Raw genomic sequence first — 22,061 nt, forward strand, 5'->3', positions numbered from 1 at the left:
CGGGCCGGATTCTTCTTTTAGGGGCGTTTATTCCGTTATTATTATTATTTATTAATTTGTTATTCTATTAAAATTAATGAGTTAACATCTCGCCCCCAGCCCCAGCGGGGCTGCGGAAGGCCGCCTCACCTTGTTTACCCCGAGCGCGGCTGGCGGCGGGGGGAGGCGGCGGGTGGCCGGGGCGGGGCGGGGCGGGGCGGGCGGCTGGGGCGGGGCGCGGCGCGGTGGGCGGCGGGGCCGGGCCGGGCCGGGCCGGGGCGGGCGGCGGCGGCGGCGGCGGGGCAGTCAGCCTGCGCGCTGGGCACCGTGCGGGCGTGCGGCGGCCGGCAGCGAGGCACGGAGGCAGCCAGCGTCCCCGCCACGTAAGTAGCTATTAATACGCCGGGGGGAGACGATGCCGTGCTGAAGGGGAGCGGCGCGGCCATCCCTTTCCTCCCCCTTGTCCTACCCCCAAGGAAAAAAAAAAAAAAAAAACAAACCCAAGAGACTCAAACAAAATCTGCTCCCTGCAATTTTTTTTTTTAAACGATTCCAATTTATTCCCCACCCCCGGCCTTTCGCTTATTGCCCCTCCAGCAAGAAGTCAGCCCCCTTCTCGCCGTGCTGGTTTTTCTTTTCTTTGTGCGTGAGCTACATTAAACCGCCGCGAAGGCAGCGAGCCCCCGAACAAAAATCCCGCTGTGCAGTGGAAACGTGAAAGCGTTCCTCATCCTTCGCCCCTGGTTGCACTTTTTGTTCTGTCGAGGCGGCCGCGACAACGACAGCGCGCTCCTTTCCGCCGGCGCGGAGCGCTGCGCGCTGCCCCGCGTTCCGCTGCTGCTCCCCGTGCCTGCGCGGTTGCCGCCGCTGCGCGGCCCCCTCCGCCGGGGCGGCTCTGCCGAGCCTCCCGCCGCGCCGAGCGCTCTTTTGTCGGCCCGGCTGCTGCCCGCTCCAAGTTAAATGCTCCCTCGCTATTTCGCGGGGCATTTTCGGAGCGCCCCGGGCGCCAGCGGCGAGGCTCACACGCCATCTACAGCCCGCCGGCGGCAGCGCGGCTCTGCCTCGCCGTAGGAGAGAGAAAGGACGATCCCCGCTGCGCGCAGCGCGTTACCTAACCTTTTGTTTGCGCCCGCCCTGCGCGCCCCGCGGGAGCGGCGGCCGCCGAGGCCCGGCCGCGCCGCTCCGCGCCCCGCGCCGCCGCCGCTGCCGCCCCCCCCCGGCACCGGCCGCCGCTGCCCCGCCGCCGCGCTGTTCCGCTCCGCTCCGCGCCCGGCCGCCGGCGGGAACAAAGGGCCGCGGGCTGAGCGCTCTCTCCCTGTGCCCAGGACGCGGCGCTGAGGCTGGTCGCCCGCCGCCGCCGCGCTCCCGCCCCCCCCCGCCACACAAAGGCAGCCGCAGCTGGACGGGCGAGGGACCGCGCTCCACGCCAGGGCTCCGGTGCAGCGTCTCGGCTGGTCTTCTCCATACTCATGAACATACAAAGGTCAACCCCTATCACGATAGCACGATATGGGAGACCGCGGAATAAAACCCAGGATTTTGAGGAGCTCTCGTCCATACGGTCCATCGAGCCAAGCCAGAGTTTTAGCCCGAATCTAGGCTCGCCGAGCCCGCCGGAGACCCCGAACTTGTCGCATTGCGTTTCTTGCATCGGGAAATACTTATTGTTGGAGCCTCTCGAGGGAGACCACGTTTTCCGAGCCGTACATCTGCACAGTGGCGAGGAGCTGGTTTGCAAGGTAATACCTCTCCTCCTTGTTCCCCCCCGGCTTAGCCCGCTGTCGCCTGTGGGTTTGCTGTGTCTTGCAGGAGGGCCGAGCGCGGTCGTGTAGCTCAATTATTAAACAGTTGAGAAACAAAAGGCAGGGAGACAGGATTAAAGGCGCATCCTGTAACTTTTCCCTCTCTCTAGACAATGGCCACGTTAGAGCGGTGGCCCGGAGCCAGTTCTGCCTCTTACCCGGGGGATATTGTTCTGGAAGGAGCCGTCCTTCAAGTAGGTCTTAACGTGAGTTCAGATCAGGAGAAAGCCTCATCTTCCCCACTCTCACTTTTCAAAATGGAGTAGGGAATCCCCAGCTAATTTTAAGGTGTTGGGACCTGCTGGCTTCCTCGGTATTTCCTGTCCCTTGTTCTGTGAGTTGGGGTGCAGGAGAGGATGCAGAAGCGGGGGGGAGGTTGCCATCAGCTTTGTCTTAAAAGTGATTTTAAAAAAATCCACATCGAATTAAGCAGCCTGAGCTCCCTCACCGTGGAGGTTGTTTGCAAACAGCATCCTCCCCCATTGCACAACTGAGCAAGAATAAAACCTGCACACCTACGTTTTTCAGAAGAGCAGACAAAATAGCTGTCCCACTCTTTGTAGCCTGCCTGCTTTTCTCTGCCTCCTCCCAATTTGCTCCTACTATTCAAAGGTGAGCTGTGGGAAAAAGAAACCCCCATGTGTGCCCGTCTGTGGAGAGATGTTTTTCTCTTTTTGGGCTGAGGGAATATTTTCCTTTGTTCCTAAATTGCGATTCTCATTGTCTGTAGTGAGCCAGACTTATGCCCAGCAAACTGAGGCAGTACCCAGTAGTAGTTTTTATAACTACGTAGCAAATTGTAACCTTGCAACGCACGCTGCGGTGTTGTATTGTTCCCAAAATATGGAATTGAGCCATTTGGCTGTCTTGGGCAAATTTCTAGTGTCGAACTCACTGCGAAATGGAAAAGTAGACATATTATAGCTTATTTGTGTTCCAGGGATTAATGATAGTATTGCTGACTGTTTCATACTTCCTCATACTTGATTCATAAGAAGTTATGGACTAGGCTGTAGCAGGGAAGTGAAAATAATTGCTCCTGTTTGCTATTTGTAAAGATTGGCGTTCAGAGGGCAATTTAAATATGCTTACTGATTGAGTTATAAAACCTGATGTTAAGGCAACCTAGGACTTTGTGTGATTATTTAGGGGGAAAAAAGGGCCTGTGACTTTGCAAAGGACTAATATTGCATGCTGAACTGAATGCTTTGTTACTAAACTGAAACAGAACATGAGAATTTCTAGAATGAAAGCCCTGCTCGGTGCAGTAGTACAGTGCTGCACTCTAGGACATTGGCATCTTTTCATGAAATAAACAGATCCCACAAAGCTGCTGCTCTGCATGAAATTATAGGTGAACTTGCATAGCAAGTAGTAAAGCGGGGGCTATGCTCTTCTTTGTTTCCTGTTTGGTTTGCTGGATTAAGGCACTATTTTGATAACAGTATGAACAGCATAACTGCAGCTCACAAAGAGTGGACTTTATTTTTTTTTTCCTTCCCTTTAAGCTGTATGTTTTTGAGCTGATCCTGACATTTGAATAGTATCAGTTTTTCCATATGTGCGAGGCACTACTTCTAGCTGTGCTCCAAAAATACGATCTTAGCCTGAATTGCTAGTTTGTGAATACGCAGTTGTCAGTCCTGAACTCATCCTAATTTAATGTGTGCTTTAAAATGCCTGCAGTATCATGACTACTATTTGTCAAGTAGCCTTCCGGCTAAGAGACCTGCTGTCTGGTATCTTATTGAAGATGCTCTTAGAGGTTGCTTGCAGAAACATTGGTTTGGGTAACAGACACATACTGGTGATTCTCAAGATTCATTTGGCTGCACCGACTGACTGTACAGATGCTGTTATTTGCTTCAAGGCTCCGTGGCATCTAAACAATGGTAACTTCTCGCTTCCAATTCCCAGCAAGGACTAAATCGAACTGCAGCTTATTAGACATTTGCTGAATTGAGGCCAGGGATCTTAAAAGCTGAGATACAAAGAAGCCCTTTATAAAAAGTATTCTAGATTGTAGCAGTATGATAGCACTTCCCATCTCCCCCCTTTCAAACACAGTGCTGGTACATATCCAGACCTACTTATTTAACGTAGTCTGAGAACCACAAAATGTAACTAATTTAGATCAGGATAATCTAGTTAGGAGAGAATTCTGGAAAGGCTTTTTTTCACATGAGGATTTCAGCTACATGAATGTTCCTGCTTAAATTTTATTTTATAGCAGCCGCTTTGTAGAAGAGCCATTCACTTACAACGTAGTAGTTATGAGTTTTGAGATCCAAATGTCAATGAATTCTCCTCTGGAATGAATTACACACCAGGGATTTTAGCAACACCCCCTCCCCACCCTGGTTCTGCTTCCCTGGCGCACCATGTCACCAGAATGCCTCAGTGCTAATCTACCCCCTGTAAAATGTGTTGGATCTGTTTGGCAGTCTGCCTTTAAGGTTGTTTTTGTCTGTGCTGGAGTATAGCAGCACAGGTATGGGGTGGGGAGAAAGAGGTATGTGAGGAGGGGGTATCCCAATTTCTTGGGGTTTGGGTCCTTTTCTGCGGAAGGAGTTTGTTAGGATTGTGCTCTGAAGCATTAAATGACTCGGGTTTTGAAGCCTCAGGTAAATTTTGATTGAACCGTATCTCGCTCGCTGTTTTGAAAGCTTTTTAAAGCTTCAAAGAAAGCAGGGAGATTTCCTGCTTGGAGAGGATACAAATACCCGCTATTTGAATACAAATACTAGAACACAAAAAGAAGAAAAACAATTGCAGTTTAAACCAGTTGGTTAGAGACTTATACCCGTTCTTAATTTTTATGTTCAGTTAGAATGACACATGACTACCTTAAATTCTTTTTAACAAAGTAACAAAGCACCCAAGAATAAGTTACATATTAATAGAATTTTTATGCTGGTGGAAATGCTAATACTTTGCTTTGTAGTACCTCTGGAGCAGGTATAATTAAAAATAAAAATCACTCCTGTCAATACTTTGCTCATATTCTCTTTTAGCACACTGACTTCTGTTATTCTCAATGAAGTCTTTCTTCTTGTAATGTGGGCATTTCTCAATTGACTCAAATACTGATTCATTCGTCATCACTAGATTATAGTAACTTTTTATATTTGGGTTTCCCAGCAGCCTTTTTAATTCTTACAGCTCATTCATAAGATCAGTGATAACATACTTACTAGTAAAGGGACACTTTGCTTTTAATGGAGCACTTGATTGAAATGCAGAGAGTTCAGGGTGGTTTTGTCTTTGCCTTTTGAAGGACGTTTGTCTGCACTCCAACAGGCAGGGCTATTTCCCCGGTTGTCCTTCTGATCTTATAAACAGCCATTGTAAAACTGAGACTTTGAAAGTGAAAGTGACTTTGCTGTTTGTCAGAGATGAAAGAAAGGCAGGAAGTAAATATGAATAGCGCTAGATGATGTTTTAAACCTGAAAATCCTTACAGCTCTAATGGGTTAATAAAATCAAGAGAGAGAGGCATGCGGATCAGGGTGGATTTAATACGACAGCTTCTCTCAATACAAAGCTACTGGCCATATTCTCTATGAGTTTATTTGGATGGAAAATAGAAGATAAACACATTTCCTTCTCAGTACTGCTCCTGTATGTCGCTGGTCTTCAGAGCTTAATTCAGAACACATTCTAAATTTGATCAGCTATTAGCTAATGAAACTATTCTTGCTCCAAGTTTTGAAGACTAGCCTTTCCTGTCAAGGTTATGCCTATGTTCTGTGTGGGGTTCTGTAGTCTGTTTTGCCTTGTCCTCAGTGCCGTGAGCTTGCGACATCCTGTTTACATTGGTGCAGCTTCAGCAGCAGCATAAATTGTACTTAGAGATGGTTCTGTTAACAGAATTAGGTGTACCATAACTTCACTGTCCTTCGTGTTGCTAACCCTGGCTTTACTGTCATTGTTCCTGCAGGTGTTTGATATTGGCTGCTACCAGGAGTTATTAGCACCATGTTTTTGTCTGCCTGCACATAAAAATATCAACCAAATTACTGAAATAATTCTTGGGGAGACAAAAGCATATGTGTTCTTTGAAAGGAGCTATGGGGACATGCATTCGTTTGTTCGTACCTGCAAGAAGCTTAAAGAAGAGGAGGCAGCCAAACTCTTCTATCAAATAGCTTCCGCTGTTGCACACTGCCATGATGGTGGACTGGTACTGCGAGATCTCAAGCTGCGAAAGTTTATTTTCAAGGATGAGGAAAGGTAAGAGTCTCCCTTACTTTACCAGTGGGGGTACCTGAGGTCAGATTCAGAGTTACAGGATGCTGTGCCCTTCATTGACACTGTACCGTTCATTTGTGGTACACAAGGTGTTACACTTTCTTTATTTTCCTCTGCAACCTGATCATGGGATGGATGTGCCATTTTACCTTCTGGCTTAGGAGTAAAGTAAGTGTAGAGTGCCATTTGCATCTGCGCCTGGCCTCTGCATTTCCACCTAGAGGAGCAGCCTCATTCCTAAGGAGGGCCCATCTCCTGGAGGAAGGCTCTGCATAGATGTCTGTAACAGCTCCGCTATCATAAATGCTGCTGGTGTTAAAAGAGGGAAGGACCGAAAGGTCGAGTATGTTAAAGAGGGTTGGGGATTGAAATGGCTCGTTCCAGTGAGGAGGCATGAAGAGGGAGAACAGTTAGGTGGTTAATGTGGACATAGGTTGGAGGGAAGGGCCACCAGTGCTTTGAAGGACTGCTTTGAGGACAGCTTCTTGCTTCCTGTGCTGGGAATGGTCTGGAGACTGCTTCTGAGAGTATTATGTGGTCACTAATCATACTAAGACTAAAACTGCCTTGCTGTGTGGGTGCCTGGTTTTAGCATCAGAGCTGTTGTGGTACTTGGGGAACTACCCTTTTTTTTGTTTGTTTGGTTGGTTTTTTTTAGTCTCCTCCCTGCACACTCTTGTCTCTCAATAAGTGATTGGTAAATGATTTGGGGAAGGAGTATGGGAAGACAAAGAAAGAAATAACGCTAGATGCTCTGGGTATATTGTTGAAGTGCTATTTCTGATGCTGAGCCATAGCTATACTGTTGTACCTGTGGAAACTTCATATCTCTTCCCTTGTGGTTATCAGTTTTTATTATATTACATCATGTATTCACTTGCAACTTCTGCATAAAGCGCCAGAGTAATGAACACTGTCAGATTAATGTTAGGCTTTCGCAGAGGGATTAAATTGGAAGATGACCATTACAAAATAAAATTAAACTAAATGGGGACAGAGCCTGCCTTTGTGCTTCTTCATCTCTTGGTAGAGGATGGGGAGATGTTTTTCCCTTTTAGTTAAATCCTGTAAATTGTCTGAAAGCTTGTTCAAACTGTTGCAGAGTGAAATGGATGTTCTGGAGAGCTTTGTTAAAAATAACCAGTGCATATCAATTCCATTTGGGGCTGTTTGGGGAAGTTATAAGTAACAGCAGAGGCATGTAAGTTTTCTACAGGCTCAGTAAGTCCATGATCTGAGAATTAAAAAAAGCTAATACACAATTCAGTGAGGAAACAGAAGTTCCTGGCCTTAAAATAAAAATTACAACCATCTATCCTGTTTACATATTCTCTACTTAAATTTTATTACAAGCTGCATTTTGCAAAATAAACTTCTCCTTTTAATCTCTTTACAAACTGAAAAATAAGAGATATTTTCACTTCTTATTTCAGTTCAGGCAATTCTCTGCAAAGCAAATAGCTATTCCATATTTTTCTACCGCAGCCCCAATATATGATTACCCTTTCCCTCTCTTCAAATAAAAAAGCCTAAAATGAAACTAACTTAATGTCCATTCAGAGAGAAACACAAAGCAGATAGATGTAAACTGCACTTCCACAACTTTTACTCCGAGTTTAATAATTAAACACCATTATAGCACCTTTGATGCAGATAAGAAGGAAACTTGTGCAAAATAGTTGAGGGAGGGATTGTTTTCTGTTGTAGCTGATAACGTCCTAACGTTAAAATGGATTTTTTTCCTGGGGATATATGTAAACTTGTGTGGTTTTGTACAAAGGACAGGACTCGGAGAAGCCCTAGGGCTCACCCTAACTTTCTACTTTAAGCGAAGGCATCGTGAGCTCAGGGCAGTGCAGTGGGCGCAGACGTGGGCCCGTGCTGAATACTTTTGAACTCCTACCCTGCCGCTTACTAGGAACTGAATGCAACACGAGGCACAGGGCCAAATCCTTTAGCCACCCAAGAAGAGTGGTGCGTACTATAATAGCAGCGTTTGCTTTTATGAATGTTTTTAACGTAACTGCAGTCTGCAAAATCACAGTTATTCACTTTTGAACAGTGTCTTCTAATTATACAGTAATTCACTTTAAAGGTCAAATACGACTTGCTGGTTATTTTTAAGATAATCGTAATGCGGTTTTCTTCTGGATGTAACGTTGATTTGTAAGTAGAGAGGTATTGTAATCCTTTCTCTGCTAAATAAACAGAGATGAAATAGTGTGAGATAGAAATAGAACCAAACAGCGACTGTCTTTTTTCACATGCTCTGATCATCAGACTGTAATCAGTCATCACTTTCAGTCTGCTGCTATATTTAGGCTGAAAAATCTTCCTGGTCCTTCCGGGTTCACGGAGGTGTTTGTGTGTTGCTTGTACCCCTCCAAGCTTGTGTTTCCCTGAGACTGCTGGTGCTGGTGAGGATGCCCACGTGCTGAGCAGCCTGCCTTTGAGAAGCTGCCTTCAGCGGCAGTGCCTGGGAGATGGGTACTGCATGATTCATTGCTTTTTGATACCAGTAATGAACGAAGGAGGAAGAAGAGGTGAAAATGATGTTTTTGAGAAATGTGCGTGAACTCCGCTGCTGCGTGTCGCCTGTTCTTCAGTGGAGCTCTTGCTCAGTAGTTCTTTTCCTAACTATTTCTTCAAGTCTGTTTTTCTTCAGTTCACCTTTAGTACCTACTGCTTTGAAACTGTCTCTTATTGAAGACTCTCGCAGCTTTTATTTTGGTAGAAGAAAAGATGGGAAATCCGGCATGCAGGCAACACATGAATGGAAAACTCACTGCTTTTATTTTTTTTTAGTAAGATACTTGTCTGCTCTTAGCTGAGAGCTGCCAGACTGGAGGAGCCAGAGGGAATGTGAAGGATATATGGAAGCAGTTCCATTTGTTTAAAAAAGAAAATCAATTAAAGCATTTCTTAGTACATACTCCTTCCATTGATCCTAATGATATCATGGTAGTTCAATATGAAATCAGAGCTCTTGTAGTTTTGCAGACTGGTACGTACAGCATTGAAACTCTTTCCACCTCATTCCCATTATCTAAATTACAGCTGGAATTCGCAAAGATTCAGGCTCCTGATCTAGCAGCAGTCACCAGTGCTCTTTGCTCCTCCTGATGTCACTGCTAAGAATGCATGTTATTTGGATGTTGCAAATTGCAGTGCCTTGGGATGTCTGCAATGAACTGGGAAGTAAGAAGGTGGAAAAAAGCAATGTTGGAGGCTGGTAGTGGAGAGCATTTTGTAGGGGTCCTAATTTTACTAGTGGTGTTCTCTTGATGTGCTAAAACAAAGGTAGACTGTGGTGGTGTGTTACCTCTTACTATGCATATGTGTAAGTACATCAGCACTTAAAATGAAATCCAAAATTCCACTGAAACAATTTGTCTGTGTTTCAAGGTACCTTATCTATAGCTTCTTTTAATCCTGAACTGCAGAAATTTTGAAGATATGGTAAATTGCATTCCATGAAAATGATGTGTGCTGTTGCCAGGTCTTTTATGGTTTTGGTTGTTGGTTTTTTTTTTTTTGGTTTTTTTTTTTTTTTTTTTTTTTTTTTTCATTTCGTTTACAAGAAAGTTGGGGGATTGTGTTTTTTGGGATGTGTATGTGTGTCTGTGGTCTTCTAGTATTGAAATTTCAGAGCTAAGCTCCTTAAACCTGCAGTTGATCTTGATGAAGTAGAACTTCTAAGACATTACAGCATGGCTGGAAATGTTTTGTAAGACTGGGTTAGCAAGCGGCAGCACATCAATTAAATGAGTGCAGTGACTTTCAGAGTACTGAAAATATGGAAAACAACGCTGACTTGCCATGCTGGGTCTCACCAGACTTTCTAAGTACCTGTAAGGTTCTTGAATATTTTAAAAATTGGGTCCTTAAACTTCTAAATAAAACTTGAATCCAAAACAGTAGAGATGAGCTAAGACAAAACGTGGTTTTGTATGTTTTCTGCTTCCATGCACGTTGATCATTTTTTCTTGTCCTGGATATTAAGTCAGGTTAATGTTGATGTTATGGGACTCTTACTTTTGGTTCTTTTTGCTGTGTTCATGTCGTGGTATTTACAATTTTCCTTGTACAGCCTGTCCTCGTAGTAGGCCCTTGGGCAGAGCGACTGTGCCCTTCTAGCTGGTGTCCTGTAAGGATGTTGCAGAATGGGCAGGGCTTTTTGGGTTGTGGCAAAAATAGCACTGTACACAGTATATGGCTAATAAAGCAGTTCATCAGTCTGATATATAGCAGATTCTTTGAGAAGGAGCCACCTCAAAGATCTCAGAATTAAATCAAGCATTTCTGTGTCGGTGGTTCCAATGGTTTTCTTAATACAAGAACATTTCTGCTGTCAGGGAATTATTAATTTCTTTAGTGCGTTTTTAAGCCTTTAATTATATTAAAATATTAGCTGTCGTAATATTTGAAGCTTAAAGACTTTGTACATTCATCATACTTGTTGAAGGGAAAATTAAAATAATTTTGGTATTTAGATATTATAATTTTCCTGTATGAGTAAATATGAGAAATGGTAGGCAGGTGGGATTCAATAAAAATAAATAGAATTTGACACTTTTTGCTCTCTGCTAGGAGAATGCAGCCAGTACAATACACTAATTTAGAAAGCCTGTGTTAGCATAACATATTTATTTGGTGCTCTTAGAATGTTTTTTGTTTTTTTTTTTTTTTTCTTTTTTCCTCTAGAATTTCTCAGCTTTGAATGGATGATGCTTTAAGGTGACCTAGTTATGTTGTTTGCAATCCTAGTGATACAAACCTGATCCCACAAAAAAATACAGAATGCGTAGACTGACCTTTTTGCAAGTAGACCTTTCATTTTGTTATGGTTAGTAGTGAGTTTTCTCCCCAGCATTTGTCAAATTGTAATGCAGTCAGCCACTTTTTGCCTATGGTGTTAGAACTTGCTGTTTTACTTACGATTCAATAGAGAACAGGTAAGTTAATGCTTTCCCTAAGTCCTAGAAAGAGAGTCCTAAAGTGGAAGAAAATTAAACAAAACAGGAGTGCTCTTTAAATACCAGAAGATTTAGAAATAAAAACAGTCTTCATCTGTTTTGTCATTTAAGCACTTCACGTTACCCTGAATGAGGCCACAGGACCAAAGAGCATAACTTCTTCAATAGTGGAGAATCATAGGTCAGATTTCAACCCAGAAATTATTATTCCTAGAATATGGGGAGGAAGGCAAATTTGTTCACAGGCAGGAAATCTCTGCTGTCAAACTTAGGATAGAGGATGGAGTTGCACAACTGTTTTCCACAGAGGGGTTCGTGCTCCCTTTTGCCTTCATGTGGTTTGGTTACTAAGCCTCTGTTTTCTCCCGGCGTTCCTGGGAGCAACGTACTTCGGATTTGTTGGGTATGCAGTAACCTTCCCAGCGGGGCACGAGAGGCTATCTGCAGATGTCGAACATCACGCTAGCCCTGTGAAGTGCTTAAATCTCCTCCCGAGGGCATAGATAGTCATAGATGTTAAGTCCTGTGCCTAAGGTCATAAATGAAAACAAAAGCCAGGGAAAAGTTAGCTGCTGGCTGGTCCCGGGATGAGAATGGGAGCTTCCAATGGACCTTGAGTCAGCTCAAGGCCCTTCATGAGACTGTAAGTGGTGAGAGCCTTTGCTGTAGTAGCCAGCTCTCAAGTCTGCAGAAAGTTTTACTCTTGGACTGTGCTATCTTTTGGTATTTGGCTCATAGTTGGACCTGTATCTTTTCTTCTTCACTCTTTCTTCAGTCTTTGTCCCTTTGCAGCCTCATGTACTAGCTTTGCTGAAGGGTAGTGTTGAGGTGCAGCCCCATGCCATGCTTGGAGGAGGAGGGGAGCCCTGCTTGAGAGCCTTCCTTTAGGCTGGGCTATATCACTGCAGTTTGTCCCCATGTCCTGCCTGGCCTCCCCAGCCATGCTGTGTGACTTTCCGAGAGGTGCCTCTGGCTGAACGCTGTGTGACATGTTGGCTGTAATGCCAGATGTGGTCGGCGTGGTTGAGTGCCTGTCGTGAGGTGCCCATCATGGGATTGATCTCTCCGAGGACAGGTGCTCTGTAGTCCCTGGAAGTAGATGTCTCTTGAGACATCTTACATTAAGAGTTCAAGAGCTGGTCATTTTGAAGACTTGAAAACTTCCATCTATAGACTTGGTGCAAAATACTCCGTGTTGATTTTTGAGTGAAAACTGAAGATGTCTATGGATGTCTGTGCTGGGGGTGAGGAGCAGAGGCAGGGAGTCCAGCTAGCAGCAGCTGCAGTGGACTGTCATGGTGAAATTCTTCTGCTGCCTTTTCATCTAATTGCCCTTATTATCACACCATGAGATTACTTCAGGCTTGGGAGGGAGAGGAAAGGTGGAGATTGTAAACAGGAGCCAACCTGGGGCATATTTAGTCTTAAGCACCTGCTTTTTGGTAGATGTATATTGCTGAAAGACAGATTTACAGACATCTAAGCAAAAGGTTTCCAGTGGGATTATGAAATAATGGCCCTGCTTTATCTTAGAGGTGCTGAGCACCCACTGCAGGCTCAGAAAGTGTAGCGCTTTTTTCACAACATGCAGTGATGTTAACAAAATTTTGGTCTCCTTTCCCTGTGGAGCTTCACCACGCATTATATGAGAAGACCTAGAAAAGACAGTGAACACAGCATACAGTTGACAGTTTAAAACTCTGACCTTCAATGTGATCTAAAAAGATAAAAGTGAGGTGAAGTAGCTGCCGTGAGCCAGATGCTTATCAAATAATGGACTCCTCCCTGTATTGCAACTGAGCCCCTCTGTGGAAGGGTCTCCATTGGGTTTCAGAGGCCATAACCCAACACACACATCACTACCTACCTACCTACTTTTGGGGGAACGTGTTGTCTCCTTAGGCAATAAGGGCATGGAAGAAAACTTAAGTATGTGGCATACAGGACAGGCTGTTCCCAGCAATCCTATTTGAGTGTTGTAAAGCTGAGGTCTTTGGGGCCCCAGCCCTTCCTGGAGGTGTGCGAGGGGGTGGTCTCAGCATTTTTTTAAGTGAAGTCTAGAAAAAACAGCCAGCTTAAAACAAGTTAAAAGCCCTAAGTTGCTGGGTCCTGCATGTCAGAAGGGGGTGCAGGGCAGGGCCGAGTGTGCTGGTAGCATCCCTTTGGAGGAAGGGTGGGGGTTATGTAATTTTTAGAGGCTTCCTCATTCTGCGGAAGTCCCAGTGAGGGAATCTTCCCTTAGGAACAAGGTTCATCCTGTAAACCTGTACTGCCTGCAAGTCCCAGTTGTCTTTCGAAACATATCCTTGAGCCTGTTTCATTATGCAAGAGACTGTTTGTCTGACAGCCTTTGTGCAGGTTTTGGTTTTTTTTTTTCCCTGAAGTTGCGTAGGCTGTTGAGCGGTGAACTCCCAGGCTGTGTGCTGTTACGCACTGGAAGGGATCTTACAGTGAAAGGAGCAGGATTTAAATTGATGGTATAACATTTCCCCTCTGATCCCGTGTGCCTTGCCGCCCCCGGAGGAGATCGGGTAGTTCTGAGTTCAGAATGAGTCTTTGCACCAAGCCACAAATCATCTGTGCAGGGTTTCGTTAGCCGCCTTCCCTATCTCACTGTCTCCGTGACGGCAGCCTACTTCTGCATTATTTAGGAGAGATTCCCTTAGTTAAAAAAATCAATTAGCAAAAGATTACTGTTTCCAATGTCAAGCTTCCCTTTCAATTTTTTTTCTTTCTTGTGACTCTAATGGCATGATTGCATTCATGCTCGTCTCATCTTTGTGATGGGGTGCTAGCAACTGACCTTGATTAAATGACCTGTAAATTATTGGCCACATAGGAGCAATCCCTGATCTACTGGGCAGTTGATGGCTTGAGTGCCTCTACCTAGGGAAAGGCTTTCCTGGCCTTAGTCAGGGTAATATTGAAATATGAGATAGCATTGTTTGGGTGCCTTCATTTTTTATGTGTAGGAGGGAATATTGTGAGGCACCTCTTCCCTTTAGAAGTTGTCATTTTATATTTACCTGCAGTCACATTAATAAAACGGCAGTTCAGATGGCGATGGTGGTTGTTTTCTGATCTCAGGGGGCATGAGGCTGCTATATAGAATCTGTAAATCTGGATCATCTCATTTTGACCCAGCCTGAATAGCAAGTGGATGGTATACCTGGAGTGTCCGTAGCAGGATGGCTCCTTCCATCTTCTCCCAAAGCAGCTGATCTGTCTGTTGTCCAGGGGATGGTGCTGTACTAAAATTGTGGGTCTGGTCTGCCATTAGTGTTTCCAAAATGGTAACAGTGGCTCAGCTGTGGTTCAGGTGTTATTTCCCATACAGATGGCTTTGGGGACAGACTAGAAGCAACTTCTTTCATTGATTCAGGCATGAGCTCCTTTACTACTGACTGTTTATTCACTGCAGTGGAGATATTTTCCTCTGAAACACTCAGACTTTCAGTCAGTATTTCTGCTTTAAATGTTCCAGATTTTTTTTTTTTTTTTTTTTCTCCTGCCTTATGAGCTTAGAGCCCTCTGAATAATTCCACTGATTTTGGTATGGAAATTGTGTTTGCTTTTGGAGAGCAAGTGTGAATGCTGAGTTCTTACAGCCCTGGCTTCAGTGTCAAAAGGCAGGATAGCAATTTGCCAGTAGCCCCTAAGCTCTGCAGGGAGGAATAATGCGAACCACTCTGAAAAAAGTGTAGGATGTGCAACAAAGCCGTCTGCCAGAGACGGGTGCTAACTCAGGAGGTTGCATTGAAGAATCTTCTGGAAGACGTTTAATTGATTAGGTTTTGTTACATTACTGAAGAGCAAAGTCTGAATGCAGTCAAGTAATGAATGGCATATTGATAAGAAATTCAGAGTGGTATTGTTTTTCATGGGTTTCCCTGACGGTTTCTATGGGGACAAAGACGCATTTCCCGTCTGAGTGCTGCTGCTGCCCTCTGATTGCACTTCTGTGGTTTCATTCACCAGTAATGGGAAAGCATTCATAGGCAGAATAGCTTCCCCTTTTTAAATAGCCATGATTCAGGGTTGTATTTTTTTTAATGCATTAGACTAATGCAGTGTTTTATCAATGATCTGATAGATGCATAATGCTCTTTTTCCAAGTGCTTATTCAGGATCTGCATTAAAACTTGAAATTATGTACTGTAATTACGTAAGCGTTGACAAAAGTCTTTGTTGCCCTACAGTATGTGTACAAAGTGATTCTCATCCGGCTTTGGCAGTAGCTTACATTTGAACTTTAGGGATTAATTTTGTTGCAACCATTTGAATGGTTGAACTCGAATGCTGATGCTTTTGGAAAACTTTTTCTCTTGTGGGGGTCCTTCAGTTGACTGATTTGAGTTAATTATTTAGAGAATGAGAGTTTTTTAGAAATGTGACTTTAAAAAAAAAAAGAGAATTATTTTTGTTTGTCCTTTTTCTGCTCTGTGATGGGAGGCACTTCAAAGCTGATTGTGATTTCACATCTTGGTGTTCGGTTTTGAGTCTGTCCCTTGCCTGCCAAATGTCGAATTTAGGGTTGTCCAGTTACTCTGCAATTGGATGCACTCCCTACCCTTTGCTGTGGAGGTTCTGTATTCTCAGAAACTACTTGCAGTTTTGAGGGTCTGTTTGTTGTTGTTGGCTTTTATTCTTTTTCCTGGATATTTGATTTCAGTGCTTCCTCTGAGAGAGAGTGCGTGGGGGAGAGAGAGATTGTTTCTCATCCAGCATGTCTCTGCGTTTCTATGTATTTAGACTCCCCTCTTTCCTGTTCCCCTCCACCCCCAAAAAACCCTCTTTGGCTTGCAGAAAACAGTGCTCTTTTAGGCAATCCTTGAAATGTGGAGGAAGGGAAGGCCAGCCAGAGCTGGGAGCTGTTTCTTGCAGAGACGGGGTGCTGTGCACTGGGAAATAGCAGCTCCTGAGCCAGGCTGCTCCTGTTTGATTGCCTGAAAAAACGTGAAATGATTGTTAAAGGGGGAGTGAGACTCGCTGTTTACACCTGCGGATTATCCAGTTGTAGTACGATTACAGACTGTGTTCTATATGCAAGGCTGAGGTATGTGAAGTCGTCTGTCACTGATGAAAACAGGCTGGAGTGGGTCTCCCCGGCCCCGCTGCTGGCTGACAGTGAGGGGCGCCGGCAGAGCCGAGCCAGGGCCCTTGGCAGCAAAAGCTCGTGAGTGCTTCTGTGCACTGGCTGTGCCAAGCAGGCGAGTTGCCGTGCCGGCGAGCTCTTCCCTTACTCCTGCGCTCTCCTAGCTGTAAGGATGGGAAGCCTGTGTTGTCACCTTCTGCAAGGACACCCAACCTTATAAATGAAAATGGCAACACCAGTGTTGCTTCTGGTGGTAACTAGGAGGGGGAGAAAGTCACGCTGAAGCCATGTACCTGGCAGTATGTCCTCAAGAGATGCAGCTCCTGCAGTTTGCAAGGGAAATGTGTACCTGCACGGAGTGGTGTGTCCAGTGCCATACCTGCACTGGAGCACCGCCTCGTTGCAGAGGAGCCATTTCACCACTTGTACCTTACACACAAGGGTGTACTGGCTGAGGATTTAGGGGCTGGTGAGGAGGGAGGAGGAGGACTGAAGGTTGTGTTTTTGTTTAATTTGGGACCTTTTGTTTCCTCAAAGCCTGTCAACTCAGTAGGATGAAAAACCTGGTTTGAATGTTTGCTTCATTTGGCCACAGCTTATGGAGGAGCAGGCAGATAAGGGCCAGCTGTTGTTCCATTTGCTTGCTTAAACAAAACCCGCTGTAGCACGTGCAGAGGGCTGCAGGCTGCAGCACCTTGCAAGAAAAGCCAGACAGGGATAAGGCTCTTTTATGCTGCTTCTATTTTATTATCAAGAAATTATTTCTCTTGTTGGAGAAAAAATGCATTTTTTGACACACCTTGCAGTCTGCTCTCTGTGGTTTTGTACCATGTCACTTGCAGGAAATAAGAGATCAGGGAATTCTAATGATTTTCTGTAATATAAAAGCTTCTCATTGAACTGTTTCTCTAAATTCTTTGTCAAGTCTCAGAAATGTAAAATAGGATGGGAGAGCATACAGTGTTTCCCTGTGCTGTTGACACTGGGATGGCAGGAGAGTGGGTGCGGGGGGTGAATTCCCTCCTGTAAGTTGTTTATAAATAGCATGCTCTGCCCCGCTCCCTGTGCGTGTGTTCTGCTTCTGTTAGTTAGCAAGAGCGAGTCGATGCTTTCCTGTCTGGCGGTTCAGTGACTTAATGCATGTTTGAGTAGCTGGCCTCACCATTTTATTGCTACACATACTTTTCTGTGGAAAAACTGAGGTGGGCAATGCAAATGGAACCACAACTCATGTCCCTGCCTTCCCTTTCATTTCCTCCTCTCTCTTCTCTGCCCTCCTTGGCATGTTTTTTTTTTTTCTCTGGGCATTTCTCCTCACTGCTCTTCCTGTGCTGTGCAGGTGCAGGAACATGTAGAAGGTGAGCATCATGAAAGGACTCTTCTCTAGTCATTCTCCTGTTTTGGACCCTCTGAGCTGTGTACAGAGGGAAATTGCTGTGGTCTTGGATAACTGTAGTTAAGTTTCTCCTTAGAGCCGGCTTCCTGTGTGAGGTATTGCTGCTGTAAAGTATTGTTTGAGTGCTAATGAGGGGGTTGTCCATGGCCGGGAGAAGTGCTGTTAGGCTGGCAATGGGTAATTAATCAGGAAGCAGGTGTGTTACCCAAACCCCATCAGCATCTGCGGAAAACACTGGCCCATTTAAGGAGAGAAGGAGCTGCCTTGACACACTGTGCTTGGGAGCCAGGTACTCTGAATTCTATATTTATGACTTCCTGATTCAAGGCATGTTGCCAAAGGGGCTTTCACCTCTGCTAGTAAATGTCTCTAGCTGTTGAAAAGGTCCAAGTGTCATTATGAGAGTTTATGGCACAGTTGCCTCTGGAGTACTCCACGGAGTAAAATGCTCTTCTGTTGGTTCAAAGAAGATAGTGCTGAGCTGCCCTGGAACCAAGTCTAAGCCAAAGCTGGCCCAGCTGTCTTATGCAACTCAAGCCCGAGCAATGCTGTCTTCAGTAAACATTTAAGAAACAGGGATCTCCTTGTCTGTTTTAAGGCCTGTTAAATGATGTGCTTTAGTCAAGAGACACGAGTTCTGCTTTCTGGGATGAAGTTCAGTCCCTGCCTGTGAATGTCTGTGGTATGGGAATGTGGCCATGACACAGGGCTAAGAGTGATCATACAGACCGGTGAGGTTGAGGGACGAGGACAGTAATACCCAAAGTTGAGTTATGATCCCGAGTTGTTGAAAAGAAAACCTGCACTACTGCAAGGTCACTCTTCTATCCAGATGCACTGGACATGTCCTGTTGCATTGTAGTGATTCTGCTCTCAAAACCAACAATTGCTGGCAAATAGTCTAAAGGGTAATTGGTAATCCTTTTGGGTGCCTTTAACAGGGACAGATTTTTAAATATAGTTACAGACGCCAGCAGTGAGAATTAAAATGAAAGAAAGGTTATGTTCATCTAGTGCTATGACAAGCAACTCAGCATTGTTTTTTTCTGCTCCTGTGTGATATCCATAAGGGAAGAAAATTCTCTTGCAGAGATAATTACTGCAGCACAATGACAAGTTCACAGTGCTTTGCAGGCAGCAGGAGTTTGCAATCTAGATAAGGCATCCCTGTCATCTCTCTGCAAGCCCTTTGCTAGCATCTCTGTTAATTCCAATGTGAGGAGCTCCTCTGGTTCAGCTGGGCAGGTATGCTTGCTGTTAATCTTGATGGCGTTCAGCTCACCTGACCTCCTTTTGCGCAAAGGTCTATTTAGGAAGACTGAAATCTGTTAAAATTGCTCTTCCTTAATGCTGGGATAAAGAAAGATGTAGGCTGGTCAGAGGGATCATTTAGGGTCAGAGTTACCATTTCATTCCTATTGGACCCTGTGGAATTACAGGTGCAAGTAACTGCTCACGAGTGTGAAGGTGTCAAAATAACCTTGTGTAGTTAGGGCTAGGCTTGTATTTGGGCATGAGTCTTACACAGGTACAATAGAGTGCAGCTAACACAGAAAAAAATCTTCAGGTTTATGTCTTTTGGAAATCATGCCTATGTAAAATTTACCAAACACATAAATATGGCAATTACTTTTATCTTTTTAAGACCTTACTAATGAGTTTACTGAACATAACTGTATTTGAAATCTTGTAGCTGTGTGTGTGGCAATATTCTCTATATGTTTCTAATATCTCTAACCAGTATAGAAGAGACAGTATCAATTATCTGTAACAAGTGCTGTGAGTGGGATTTTAAACTGATGCACTTCTGCGGCTGTTGAATTTTGTAGAGTGTTACTATTATAACCATGTAATTTGTAACAGCCAGGAATTTGTGTTTTGATGTTTGCTTACCTTGATGGTTTTGGTTTTTTTGCCCGCAGGACTAGAGTGAAATTGGAAAGCCTAGAAGATGCTTATATTTTAAGAGGAAATGATGACTCTCTTTCTGATAAGCATGGATGCCCAGCCTATGTGAGTCCAGAGATCTTGAACACAAATGGCAGCTACTCTGGCAAAGCAGCGGACGTATGGAGTCTAGGTGTCATGCTTTATACCATGCTGGTTGGACGCTATCCTTTCCATGACATTGAGCCTAGTTCCCTCTTCAGCAAGATCCGTCGTGGGCAGTTTAACATTCCAGATACTCTATCCCCCAAGGCAAAATGCCTCATACGTAGCATACTGCGTCGGGAGCCATCGGAAAGGCTGACTTCACAGGAAATTCTGGACCATCCATGGTTTTCTACAGATTTTAATGTATCGAGTTCAGGATATGGTGCTAAGGAAGTATCAGATCAGCTGGTGCCTGATGTCAACATGGAAGAAGACTTGGACCCATTCTTTAACTGAGCACAAAGACTGGTGTTCAGAAGGTACACAACCTGGAGATGGACACATGAAGGAGCCCTTCCTGACCGTGTTAAATCACATCCTGCATCAGCCTAGCTTGGTAGCAAAAGACACTCAGAGGTCCTCGTATTGAGAAGGAACCTCCACAAGGAGCTAATATAACAAATGTAGCATGGGGACAGATTGGGGGGGCGGGGGGAGCTTGCTATCAGGTTAGATTGATTTGGAGGAGAAAAGGCAGCATGGAGCAATTGTAGCTTCTCACCTTTTTGGAGCCAAGGAGACTGCACATGCCAATTCTGGTGCAGCTGTATCACTCCTGTTTCTGTTCCATTAAAAATAGTGGTAACTCACGACAAATAGAAACTTTTTTGCCTCAGCTCACATCTTGGCATCGCACTGTTAGATATTCAACTTCAGCCATTATTCAGGGAAAGTACAATTGGCTAACATTTTTTTTTAATCGGATGTCTAATAATTAATGGGATTAATTTAAGAAAAAAATTAGGTGCACAAAGATGGACATGAAAAGTGGGTGCTAAAAACAAACAAAATTTCAGTTCATGTCTCTTGATAGCTATTTTCAACTCATTTCTTCTAAATAAACTACTTAATATTCTTGTCAGGAAATGACATTTTAATGCTTTGTTCCCTTAAGGGGAAGTAACTGTCATTTAACAAGCTGTTCTGTTTTGTGTCAAATGGTTTGTTGCAGGAAGCTATTATAACTCAAACTTCCAGATGCATTACTGCTATAAAAGGGGAAAAAAAAGAAGAAAACTGTATAATTTTTTTTTTTTAAAGATATGAGATACTGGCTTCCATATCTGCCATGCTGCACGTATATGACTAGAGAGGGCAGAAAACCCTTAATTGTGTCTTTATCTGAGAACCGATCTCTTCTTTAACTGACAGGCCCACGTGTAAATAGAGGGCTCTTTATTATTGAAGAAGAGTATTGTGTTTTGTTTTCCTTTGAATTCCTCTCAACTTGGGAAAAGAATTGTTTGGGTTTGATTTTTGTTTATGTCCAGAATAAGAAGTAAGAGGGTATTAATAAGCTGAACATTTATATTGCAAATATTCCTCTTGAAACATACACAGTAATATGCACCTTTTGTATTGTCAAGACTTATTCTATTTATTGAAGAAAATGTCACAGTAGTGATGTATTAAGCCAGTACTTCAATTACGGGTTGACTTGGGATGACATGTTACATGCTGTAGTTAACACACTTCTTTTCTGTTCAGGTATTTCTGTCCCTAAATAACTTTTTATTTAGCTTCTTTTTCTAGATAGCTTTATTTGATTTAGACTGGCAAATGTTTTTATTACTGCTTTTATATTGCTGTATGATATTGAAATCTCTTGGCATAAATATTTGTGTTTCCAGTACCTCAGTTGTTCTGATATTACTGCCTGTATACGTTTTGTGAAGTGGTCATGTTTTTTGGGTAGGTACATGTGGACTCTGTAGTATGTAAATGTTACTTGAATTTGTGCTTAATTATAGTATGTGGCATGTGCGTACAGCTACTTGGCATTTGACGTATGGATGCTATTTGCCTGCCTCGCAGGAAAGTTATGGTCCCACTCTCAAGAGGATGTTTCACAGTTCTTTATCAAGAGACAAAGCTAGCTGCAGCTGACCTGCCTTGGTTCTATTTTGGTAACTAAGAATATAAAGGAGTAATGTTTTTACACTCTGAAGATGGTGCTGTGTCAAGAAGGACTTTTTTTTATTTTATAAGTACCTTATAGGAGGAAAGATTGGTGATGTGCATGGTGGGGTTTTACTGCCTCTGGTGCTTTGTCATGTATTTGGTTTAATGTTTTTGTCCTAATCTCTTCAATAAATAAAATTGTGCATATTTAACTAAACTTCAGTGGTGAATGATGTTCTTACTGAGTGTCTGAGGTGCTGCGGGAGTTTGCTCCGTTAGGATCATTTAGCTGGTATTTTTTGTGCTGCTAGCAAGCTCTTGCCAGACCTGTGAGCTGAGAAAGCTTAGCACTTATATTTACAAGGTAACACTGTAAGCCTTTTCATCAAAAATTTTACTGTTTGCTATGAATGAAACTGACTTTTATTTTGCTTATTTTCTTTTGGCGTGTCCCTACCACTTATCATGCCCGTTTACCTTTTTCAAGGAGGGTGCTGAAATGCAGT

The 22,061-nt window shown here is 43.9% G+C and overlaps 1 protein-coding gene across 1 annotated transcript; it reads left to right on the forward strand.

Annotated features, from left to right (window-relative positions):
• The first annotated feature begins 314 nt into the window (after nucleotides 1–314).
• On the forward strand, nucleotides 315–21,752 carry TRIB2 (tribbles pseudokinase 2). The gene is made up of 4 exons (XM_082305847.1): nucleotides 315–362; nucleotides 1,305–1,718; nucleotides 5,722–6,014; nucleotides 19,422–21,752. The coding sequence occupies exons 2-4, from the start codon at nucleotides 1,449–1,451 to the stop codon at nucleotides 19,888–19,890; spliced, it is 1,032 nt and encodes a 343-aa protein (XP_082161973.1). The 5' UTR covers nucleotides 315–362; nucleotides 1,305–1,448; the 3' UTR covers nucleotides 19,891–21,752.
• Nucleotides 21,753–22,061: the final 309 nt, after the last annotated feature.

This window comes from Platalea leucorodia, assembly GCF_965183815.1.
Source record: "Platalea leucorodia genome assembly, chromosome: 3".
Taxonomy (NCBI): domain Eukaryota; kingdom Metazoa; phylum Chordata; class Aves; order Pelecaniformes; family Threskiornithidae; genus Platalea; species Platalea leucorodia.

Coding starts and splice junctions, on each gene's coding strand:
- TRIB2 (XM_082305847.1), top strand. CDS start 1,449: ATGAACATACAAAGGTCAACCCCTATCACGATAGCACGATATGGGAGA. Junction 1,719..5,721: donor GCGAGGAGCTGGTTTGCAAG/GTAATACCTCTC, acceptor TTGTTCCTGCAG/GTGTTTGATATTGGCTGCTA. Junction 6,015..19,421: donor ATTTTCAAGGATGAGGAAAG/GTAAGAGTCTCC, acceptor TTTTGCCCGCAG/GACTAGAGTGAAATTGGAAA.